Here is a 12,178-nt window from a genome sequence, read left to right as displayed (position 1 = left end):
CCTGCGGTGAATTTCCTTTCTTCCATCCAATCATCAAGGTTCCTTTTGAAGAGGGCCAAAGAGGCACTCTGCTTGACATGTTTGGGCAATCTATTCCAGAGTCTGGGGAGTCTCTGGGTTAGGAACCTATCCCTCCAGCATGTTTTGTTTATTGTGATGACAAGGTTTAGATCCCTGGAGCGTGTGGCTCTGAGGGATTGGGATTTCTTTAAGTGTAGCATGTCCAACAGCTCTGGGTTTGACATGGCCTTGTATGTTAAGCAGAGATCGCCTCTGAGTAGATGATATGCGACAGAGTATAGCTGGAGTTTTTTAAGGTGGTCAGCATAGGGCATCTGCTTTAGGCCTGTGATTCTTTTAGTGAGGTATTTCTGTGACCTTTCCAGTTGTTGCAGATGTCTTGAGAGGTACATACCAAACAGGGCATCAGGTTTAAGTGTCAGGACAGGTATGGCTCAGTTATAGCTCCTGAATTGGATTAAATGGGCAATCTGAGCAGGAATGAATGACTGTTTAGAATGTTTATTTTTCATAATCATGATGCTATTGAAATATCTGAGCTTATACTTTACAGCTAAGAAATCATCTCATCTTCTGCTAATACCTGATAGTTTATTTTCAGGTATGGTAAATATTTTCACAGTATAACTTATTCAAGTTCAGGTGTATGCTTCCAACATCTGCAACGTGCAACTCATTGGGTATAAACAGAACTCAGGCTGCAGTTAGGCTATACAAATTCTGAAGTATTTTGAAATGAAAAAACATGTGCACTCTTCCTTAAAAAACTGTTATTGCATATGCTGTAACAAACTGATTTTTTATCATTAATTAACAGCTAAAGGAAATACAAACAGCACACTCCAGTTTATTCTGGAAAGACCAAAATATAGTACAACAAACGAAGAATAATCAACCAGAAGGCATAGCTTAAAAAAAAAAAACATTTTAAAAGTACAGGCATTTTACTCCAGATAATGAGGCTATATGAGCGTATGCAAGCTATCTACCCTATCCATTGTTGTACACCTTGAAAATAGATAATGACATCACAGGAAATCCTACCACAAGAAAATAAATTTTGTAATGCATACGATGAGTTTCATTTATGTAAGCAGCTTGATAATTGAACAGATGTCTATCATGGATACGTACCATTTCAGAAATACAGTGAATCTAAGCTACTTATACATTTTTACACTTATGTTGTTTTTCTACAGTAAGTACAACTATGAACTAATGAAACTGCTCATGTATAACAATAACTAATTACGTGTTGCAAGTTGTCTTTTCATTCATAAGTAAAGTAAGTGTTTCACTCTGGAAATAACATTTAATTGTTGTGTAATTTTGCAGAACCGTGCTGTGGGGAATTGGTGACCCAACCAGAATCTTCTTTAACAGCGTATGAGGGAACAAACATTACTTTAAATTGTTCATTTAACACAGTTACTAGCAGTATGGCTTGGTACATTCAGGAGTCTCAAGGAGCACCAGAGATTCTTATTCAAAGTTACGAAAAGCCTGAAAATTATCCACCAAGGATCCATGGAAGAGCACATGCTGTTTTAAACACATCTCAGAAAATCTTCCCCTTGAGTCTGTCTCAACTGAAGATATCTGACAGTGCTGTGTATTACTGTGTCCTGGATCCACAGTATGCCATACCAGCGTAAGCATGCATACAAATATGAGAAACTGTCAGCAGACTGAAGTCAAATGGAAAGCTCAATTTCTACAAGAGCTGCATTATCATACGTTTCACTCTCACAAAACCACACATTAGAGCATATTATTTTTGCATGTTTAGTCATGTGCACTATAACAAAAGCTTGACCTTAATGCTGCATTAACAAAGTTTTTTTTAGCTTTGTTCTTAATCACATGAACGGTTTTATTAAGTCCATTATGAAGTCAGCAACCAATGCTTTAAATAAAATAAATGTGTTTTGATTGCTTTCCTCTTTTATGTTGTTCACAAAACTTTATTGATGTTCTGTCGATTTTGCTACATAAGGCAACACAACTGTGCATTAGTCTGAGTGAAGTTTTTCATCTAATGAAAATGTTACACTTATAACAACCGATATGTGCACAAATACAGTGCAGGACTATAACATCATAGATGTGTACTGCAGTCAATACCAGATCTTGGTATATTTGTTATAACAGAATAATATTGACTTTGGGAAGGAATCTGGGGTATTCAAACTATGCTTCTTTCTGTTGTCAGGATGCCTTATGAAAGACACCTTCAGGAAAGACTTTTAAATACTGTTGGCATTGTTTATTTCACAATCAGTGTTCAGAACAGGCTAAGTGAAGGGAAAATACATTTCTGTCTGAAATGATATTAATCTGCCACTCTGTTGAAATTCTCCCTCTCTCTCTGTTACTTTCATGTTACTTATTTCATTCAAAGTAACTATATTTTCATATGTGTTTAGTGTGCTATTCTAATTTACCTGAATAATGAGGAAATGATAAAGTAAATTCTGTGGCCTAATGATTAAGTTGTTTACCTTATAAACACAAGGTGCAGGATTTGAGTCTCACAAGGGATAATTGGCTAGGCTTAAAATGGCTCACAAGGGCAATTAGCCTAGTACTAATCTATGAACCTATGTGTAATATTATAATGTACTGGCTCTGTGATATAGTGGGTTACAACACTCACTACAACCCAAATGTTCTGGTTTTGAGTGGTACACTAGGCATTGCATGAGCTGAGGGTAAGAGAAAAATCTAGAATCTCAATTCTGTTTGCCTCTCTTTGGGTAGTGTGGGAACTTTTTTTGGGATGTACCATATATCATGGTTCTCTGTGGAGTGTAGGAATTGGTTTACATTTGCATTAGCTGGCATCTAGGTATATGGGGTGATTGCAGGATATGTCAGCTGCACAGGTAGGTGAAGTTCTTGCACTGCCCATGTGCACACATACATCTGAGTGACAGCTCGCATGCGGGGATAGGAGGGTTGTAATACTTTTTCTTTTATCCACTGTAAGAAAATAATTTACCACACAAGTATAAATGCCTACTAGCTCCAAGACCATGCAGTAGATCAGCCAAGGAGATCCAGACACTGAGGAAAAGGAGGGGTAGACACCAACAGTTGCTACAGTAAGATGAAAGTCTTGTTTAATTGTGAGCCATTTATGACTGATATTCAAATGTATAGTCTCAGTGAATGATTTGTTTGGTTTCTGTTAAAAGATTAAGACTGCATTATCTTGGTGCATTCAGTTGTCAGCAAGATACACTGATCTCAGAGTTAATATATTTAAGTAGTAGGGAGGTTGGTGGGGGGGGGGGTTGTGTCGGATAGTACAGCTGGACAACGTTTTCAGCAAAAATGTTTTAAGAATGAAACAAAGTTTCTTCTGGTGCTGTTTCACTTTCAGTTTGATACTTAATGATTGTAGTTGTGAATGTCAATCATGTGTCAGATTTTAGTCCTGGAGTTACCTTTCCATTCTTTGCTATGGCTGTGTGTCATCAAAGCAATGAACTGTTTTGTTTCACGTGTATTCTCATGACTATAACATTACCATATTTCTTTTCCCTTGGTTTAATTGATGTCCTTCAGACTTTTCTTAATGTTGCTTGAAATGAGCAGAGTTTGCCAATATACTGTACAGTGTTTAATCACTACAGCACTAAAATAAAACACAAAGGGCTGGATTAATTAACAGCTACACAAAGTGTCACCATTGTGGCTGTGCTGCATTGTGCTATTTGGTATTCATTAAATGGCTCTAAATGGGTGGCAGAAAGGCAAGATTAACACCAAACAAGTAAGTCTGTGCTAGTAAAAAAGGGTCTGTATTAGATAATTGAAATCTACTTACCTCGAACACATATTCATCGACACCGGAACAGCAAAGCACACTTTGGCGAACATCGAAAATTTTACTAGTGTAAGTAATCACTTGTCCACCATAACACCACAACACACACTGCACTAAATCAAACTCACCGAAGTGGGGGCTTCACCCCCCACAACCTTCCCAACTATATATACCAACTCTGAGATTGCACTACAGTGGGGAAAAGGGCAAAGTTGTGGTGTTGGCCAATTGCTTCCTTACCCTAGTAAAATTATCAGTGTTCACTCAAGTGTGTTTCACTGTCCTGGTGTCGACGAATACGTGTTTGAGGTAAGTAGATTTTGATTACTTAATAGAGACCCATAAAAAACACATGTATCTGTCACAGTATACATTGTTCAGAACCATAACAACAAATTTATAGCACAAAAAAGTACAGTTTAGACAGCTTGCATGTGTGTCAGGTGGTATGGACAAGTCAGTTTTTTCAATCTGTGCATGTGTCTGCATGAACACAATCAAGTACTGTGCTAGCAAGCATTATGCTTTGGCATCTCAGACAGGCATGAGCTGTGAAGAGGACAGTAGTCATTTCAGTGTTATTGCCCAGACCATGAGAATCACCTCTGCCAGGAGTTGTACTGCTACTTCCATGGCCCTGGCTAGAAGTCAGGGTGCTACATGAAAGTGAGTTATGTCTGCCTGATGAGCTCTCATGACTTTGTCCAGGACTATGATCCCATGGCTTAACACGTCTGGGTGTTGACACTACAATCACTGATGGAAAAGTGGAAGTACTGTCACTACAGGAGCAGGATCTTGCATGGCTTTGTCTGCTAACAAAAAATGATGAGCCAGCAACTGTATGCTGTAACAAATATAAAGATATATTTATCAAGTTACATGAAAAATAACAAAAAAGAACAGCTAGAATAATTTCATAGCCTTTATCAGTGTTAAAAACAGAAGCATTAATTTGTTCCTTTTATACAATAGTAAAAATTAATTGCATACCATGATTTGGTTACCTCATAAATATTCATTTAATCTGGGTGGGAAAAGTCTACCCAGTCTGATGATCCATTTTTTCTCCTTAATATCCAAAGTAGAGTGCCATCCCACTTTATTTGATCTGTCACCCAAAATTCTGTCAATAATCATAAAGTTGAATGAAGCTGTGGGGTGTTTGATGGTGTGCTTATATAGAGCATTGTTAGTTCTCTTATGTTTGATATCACTTAGATGCTCAGAGATCCGCAATCTAAGTGGTCTGGATATCTGTCCTACAAGACCTAACAAGACCAATGTGCTGAATATCTCAAATGTTGTTTTGACTGAAACCCAGGTATCTTTGCTTAATAAAGGTCGTAGTTTTATGTGCATATTAAGAATGTTCTCATGAAACAATGTAATGAACAGTGCAGTTGCTTCCTGGACCTCCACTGAAAATGAGTTCTTGCGACTCAGTCAGACTTTCCTGGTAAACAAATTTCAATAAATAAATAAATAACCAGTTGGATCCCCCCACCACAAACACCCTCCTGTATGTCTCCAGTACTGTGTCGTCTGACTCATACTCATCACTGGCTCTCTATATATCAGATATCTAAGATATATGCATATAAAGATATAACAATGACACCTGTGTTTTGCAGGCCTGGAAGTTCTGCTTGAGATATCCGGGGTCTGTCATCTACATCAGCACTAACATCAAGGATTCTGTGTGAATCCTTTGTTGAGCTATCTAGATCTCTGACAGTGGAAAGGAACTCCTCTTTTTCAGTTTGTGTTGGTTAACCTCTCATAGCCACCTGTGCCTGGGTAACTGTAGCCACCCTACAGTGGGCAGAGGCTATCATATCACTTGCCCAGTGTCATATCTGGGAGTAACTTTTCCCATGCTCTCTGAGAGCATTGATTCGATCACCTGCTGCCACATCCTGTGTTAGGCAAATTGGTCACCTCTTCCTATCTGTAACAGAAAGCCTCCATGATGATGTAAGGCCTGGATAATGACCTCATTTTCAGCACCAGCATAAGATAGCTTGCAGTGTACAGATTTCTTCTTGGATGCCTTATCCCTGTATGAGATGAAAGAGAAATCTGACACATAATTAAATATATAATACACAGACAGGATGGCTGAGAACTCAATTATGTATCATTGTATGCACACAACAGCTTAAAAGGTAATGCTCCCTATGACTTCACACAAGTTAGCACAGGCCCTCATATTAACAACAATCTATAACAGTTCTGTAATGCAGATAACACAGGTGTCTTTAACTGAGTAATACATTGGTACATTAGCAATAACAAATCACAATGTAGGAGTAGAAATATAAGAAAAGCTATTAGAAGTGCTATCTTTATTACTGAGGAGAGCAGTCAAGTTGAAATCACAAACATAACACAGTTTTGATGGTGCTAACACATGTAAAAACACCAGAGCTTGCTACAATGTTATAATACAATCAACTGCAATAACTTTGCAGATAATAATTATATGCAACTTACAAGTACAAATCGAGCATACTTACTAGAGCTCAGAAACAAAGCAATTAAAACAAAGATGTAATGACAAAAAAGTTATTGTATCCAGCCACAAAAAACTCACTACAACAATCCACAAAAATTCTGGTCCACAATCAATCAAATTCTCCAACCAGGCAAAAATCACCTCGGCAAACCCTTACTCTGAAGGTGATAACAATGATATTGCAACTCAGATTAATGACTATTTCACCTCCTCCATCCAAAAGTTATTCAAAGATTTCCCCACTACTACTATAAATACCCCCAAAATACAAAACTGTCACTGTAAGACCAACACCCAATTCTCCCTTAAACCAGTTCCAACTGACCTAATTCGTAAACACCTTGCCAAACTGAAACCCACCACTCTCGCTGCTGACAAACTCCCACTGATTACCTCAGGATTGCCACCTCTGCCATAGCCTACCCTATTTCCATACTCATCAATAGATCCATAGCTGAACACACTGTCCCCTCTCTCTGGAAAATTTCTTACGTCATCCCCCTACACAAAGGTGGTTCCTCGACAGAACTTAGCAATTATTGCCCCATAGCTATACTATCTCCCCTATCAAAAATCTTAGAAGAATATGTACACACCCAAATACTCTATCATCTTCTTCAATATAGCCTGCTAGCAAATTCCCAACAATGGATTTCAGCCAAACCGTAGTACCACCTCTGCCCTTATATCCTTTACTGACCATGTCAACCAACAAAGACATCTCAGTAATTTAGCATTTGTTGTCTTCCTAGACCTGTCAAAGGCGTTTAACATGGTATTCCACTGCAAATTACTATCGAATCTCTCTGAGCTTAATCTGGATAACTCCACTCTACTGTGGTTTAAAAATTATCTGTCCCCCCCGGCACAAGCTGTTAAATGGCATAACTCTCTCTCTCTCTCCTCTCCTCCCAGTGGGACAAGGTGTTCTACAAGAATCCATTCTTGGTCCCTTAATATTTTCCATCTTTACCAATAACCTCTCCTCAGCTACCTGACAAACTAATATAATACAGTATGCTGATGACACCACCCTTATTTGCTCAGCCACCTCTCCACAATTACTCCAAGATAGAACCCAGGAAGCCTTCACTACTATAGAAAAATGGCTAAATTCCTCCCAACTCATACTAAACCCATCTAAGACCCAACAGATGATCTTCCACCCATCCAAAACTTTCACCCCTACCTCGTCATTCTCAATAACATCCTCTAACAATACCCTTATCACACCAGTAACTCAAGCCAAGCTACTAGGTGTAACTATTGACCAAAACCAAAATCGATTAACATATAACACTAACAATTGCCAAAGTTCATAAAAAACTAGGTTCACTCTACCGCTGCAAGAGCTTCCTCACACAGAAATCCTGAATCACTATCTCTCGTACCCATCTACTCTCCACCTTACTATATGCTTCCCCAGTTCTAACCAACCTAAACAAATCTGACCTTCTAAAACTATTTACCTGCTACAATAAAAATCTCAAAATTTGTAACCAATGCTAAGTTTTGTTCTCACCATTGCCTCTTCCTAAGACAACTAGGATGGTTAGAACTCCCTAATCTACTAAAATGCAATCAACTTCTCCTGACCCATCAACTGCTATACCAACCAAATAAAATACTTGCCCTCTCTGGTCTGCTCACCTTTCATAATACTGCGCGTCAACTAAGATCTACCAATACCGTTACCTTTTTGCTTATACAGCTCAGGCCAATCTCTTTATTCCTAGGATGTTGCTAAGGCCCGGAACTCTCTACCCCCTGACATTAAATGTCTAAATAGTAAACATACTTTCAAATCTCTACTTAAAGATCTCCTATTCAAAACTTGGATATGTTCCTGTACAGAAACAAACTAATTTCCCCATTTCCTGACTTTCATCATCCCTAGATCACAAGTATACTCTGTAGTTTCACTTAATGCAGAGTACTGTGAACCAGGTGTTTTGGCCACCTTTATAGTTATGATTTCTAGTTTCTGACTCTGTCTATGGCAACTTCTTTTTGAATTTATGTTCAAGCAATTGTATATTTGTTATATAATATCTTGTTTAATTGTTTCTCAGTATTCTAACCACTGTATGCTGCATCATTTGTAAAGCTCTGATTTTACTCCTTTTATATATTCTATGCTTTTTGTACAAAATAACTATTTTTATTTAAATTTTTACTATGTATCTGGAGCTTTTCTCCCCGGGCCTCCACTGAAAATGGTTACCTTGTGTCCAGTCACACTAACCCGGTAAACAAATGGAAAATAAAATAAATAAAATAATACAGTTACCATTATGTATCATACTTTTTGTAATGCAGACATAACTGATATAACTAGGTTATGCCAAAAGTAAAGGGATAAGTTAAAAACATTAAGTTAAAAAAATATTTTTGAGTGGGCATTGCAATTCACCCTTTAATTGTATAATAAAACCATTATGTAAGAAATAGCAACTTACCTTGGCAAAAAAACAATGCAAAAAGTAGACAATTCTCCAAAAGCTGTGTTTATTTAGCAGTGCCAAGATCTCTGGTTCCAAACAGTCCCAGCACTATGATGTAAGTGCATTAGCTACACAATTAATTTTATTTGGTGCAGAGTCAGCATTGTGAGCATTGTGCATATGCAAGTGAGGTATTAAACTATTATCATTCCTTAATACCACAATCTGCACTAAAGTGCAGGGAATGTAAACATGATGTGAGCAGCTACATGAGTACATGCATATGCCCCAGCACTGCAAGAACAAACATTGAGAAGTGTTACCTGCCAATAGATTGCAGGTGTGCATGATTAGCCTGAGTGAAGGAACAATCAGCTTTCACAGTCTCCCCTTTTTGAAACACACTTACTGGGTGAACATCAGGGAGAAGAGACTTACCAAGAAGTCTGAAAGTACATTGAATGATTTAGGAGAGCAAAATTCCTAGCATTCAAATGCTGACTTTAATGACCACAGTTGCTCACCTTTACAAAATATGTTGTTCATATTCCAGGGTGCACTTTAAGCATTCATATAAATAACATATGTAATAAAACAAAAATAAAACTGCTGGTAAGAAAAGCATAGGTGCGGGAATGAGCCACCATAAATAGAGGAACACACTTGCAGTGTTTCCAGTGTTTGTTTAATATTGTGTGAGTTCATGGGTATCCTAACTGTTGGTAATGTCACAGTCATGCAGACATTTACTGTCAAATGAGAAAGGACAACTTTCCTAACTTGTTTCTGTTGAACTGTCAATGTGATTTGATACAATGTCACATTATCAGCACATCTAAATACATTTTTTCCTTGCCAATATGTCTTTGTGTGTGGCAAATATGGGAAATACTCATCAATGATTGTTCTTAATATTATTGTTTGAGGGTTCAAATCTATTTCAGCTCCTATTGTAAGATAACAAAGTTGATTAAATATCAGAAATGAGCATCTAAAGTACTCGTTTCCTACTTTTTTCCATTATCATTTGCATGCAGTTTGCATTCCATTCTACTAACTGACAGTGGTCAGTAGCACTGAATGGCAGTTCACTGTCCAGGGTAAAACCAATGAATTTTATTTGGGCTGCCATTAATACTACGATTAAGATGGTCACTGTTGTGCCTTCCTTAGCAGTCTGGGCAGTACTGAGTAAAGAGATACAAGACGTGCCCACATGTCTCTGTGGCATAATGTGTAAATGTATTGAGTTTAGAGAAATAGTACAGATAATGCAGAGTTCAAAACTGATTCCCAGATTATATTAATGAGGGAAGTCATAATAACTCTTCACCCTCATTTTGGTGCAAGAATGTGTTGATATAGGAAATAAAGAATGGTCAGTATTGACTAAAATTGACAGATAAGTCATTTGAAATTATACTGATATTAATTGTGTTTGCTGTGTGAATAGTGAAAGCATTTCTGCTGTTCCCTATGCTATTTCTCCATTCCTATGGCATTAGCTAAAGTCCAGATATTGTGAGATAGATGTGAGGAAGGATAAATGTATCAGTGTAATGCAATAGTAGCTCTGTTAATTTTTCTATGTACACTGCGATTCATTTAATGTTTCTTCAAATTGTTTTCCCAAAACAGCTGTGTGAATGCTTCTGATAAATATCGCCTTCTGCATTTGTACATTGGTTGTCAGTGTGAAATGCGCTTTCACAGTTTAAGGGGAAAAGGAAAAACATTAGTTTAGGCTGCCTTATGTAGTGCATACAAGCCTGGTACTATTGTGCAGCTCTCACCACTCTGGATAGTAGTTGGTGAAGTAAATACAGCTGTCAGGGAAACATTTAGTTTAGGCTGCCTTATGTAGTGCATACAAGCCTGGTACTATTGTGCAGCTCTCACCACTCTGGATAGTAGTCACTGAAGTAAATACACCTGTCAGGTAGATTTCACTGGTGCACAAGGTGTAAGTGCAGTGAGCATAAGGAAAAAAGACAGCTAATGCATAGTTCAAATCAACTTAACTGATCATTTTATGGAGGGTGATATGAATGCATATTTAATCACATTTTATGATAACATAGTGTGGTTTAAAATCAACTTTTTGTCATATTTGTTAACAGCATGTGGACTTTTGTCAGTCCACATTCACGCTCTCATTAACCACAAGTCTGATAATGTGTTCCACAAAAGACATTTCTGATGTAATGAGATGTGAGAATGATGACTGCGCTACTTGAACGCATTTCTTGCTCTGGTCATTGCTACACATACTCATTAACTGTATTTAATTCAGTGTCAGCTTTTTTCTCTATCATATATGTTTTTTAATGCCTTTTCTATTTACTCTCTGCTCAGTAGCACACATGCATGGTTCAGTACCTATGGAAAAATGGGAAATTTAGTTTAGGCTAACATGTAGAGAAAATATGCCTAGTGTCGGCATATGTCTAAATACCATGGATACTAATTACTGCAGATAATGCAATGGCAGATGTCCAAATCCGTGGTACAAGGAATTAAGTGAATTGAGTGAAATAAGGCACAGGATGCATTGTTGCAATCCTGTTTAGAGATCACATTGCGCTGATTCTCAATATGTATTTTTTTTAATCTGCATTTGTTCTCCACTTGGCAACATGCAAACATGGTTTCCTACTTAATGAAAAGATGTGAAACATTTAGTTTAGGATGCCTTATGTAGCACAAATGTGCCTGACAGAATTGCATGGCTGGCAGCATACTGGATAGTATTCAGTGAAGAAAATACACCTGTCAGGTAACTTTCTCTGTGGCACAAGGTGTAACTAAGTGAATTTGCAGAAATAAGACACTTGCTAAGTGTTCAAATCCTGTGTAGAAATCACATTGCAATTATTCTCAACATGCAGTTTTTTTTATTTGTATTTGCTCTCTGCTTGGCAGTGTGCAAACACGGTTCACAACCTAAGAAAAAAAGTGAAAAAAAATAAGTTTAGGTTGCATTATGTACCATAAACACATCTGGCAATGTTGCACTTTCCTGAACACTCTGGAAACTACTGACAAGAGAAAATACACTTAACATACACCTATCTCTGTGGCGTAAAGTGTCAAGGCAGTGAGTTTAGATAAATATCACAGCTGATTAAGTTCTCAAATCAAGCTAAAACATAATTCTTCAAAGGATGTAAGAATCCCATTTCTCATAACATTTTGATTAGGTCTGTAAAACTAAAAAAAAGTATAATGGTAAATATGTTTCTTGCAAGCAATGGATAAATAACGCTTGCATAAGTAAACTTTTCTATTAGCATATATCATATATCCTCCAGCTAAACGTGTGTTCCTTTTTTAATGAGGACAGTTATGATATTTAGTTTAAAA

At 37.4% G+C, this 12,178-nt stretch overlaps 1 gene segment (V, D, J or C); it reads left to right on the top strand.

Annotated features, from left to right (window-relative positions):
- Positions 1–1,126: 1,126 nt before the first annotated feature.
- Positions 1,127–1,953, top strand: LOC122790472. The segment is given in 2 exon segments: positions 1,127–1,219; positions 1,357–1,953. Coding segments are annotated over 2 exon segments (405 nt in total).
- The last annotated feature ends 10,225 nt before the right edge of the window (positions 1,954–12,178 follow it).

The sequence above is a fragment of the Protopterus annectens genome, chromosome 16.part0 (genome assembly GCF_019279795.1).
Source record: "Protopterus annectens isolate FY-2018-M chromosome 16.part0, PAN1.0, whole genome shotgun sequence".
Taxonomy (NCBI): Eukaryota; Metazoa; Chordata; order Ceratodontiformes; family Protopteridae; genus Protopterus; species Protopterus annectens.
Note: the sequence above shows the minus strand (reverse complement) of the source record. Positions and strands in the feature narration are given on the sequence as shown.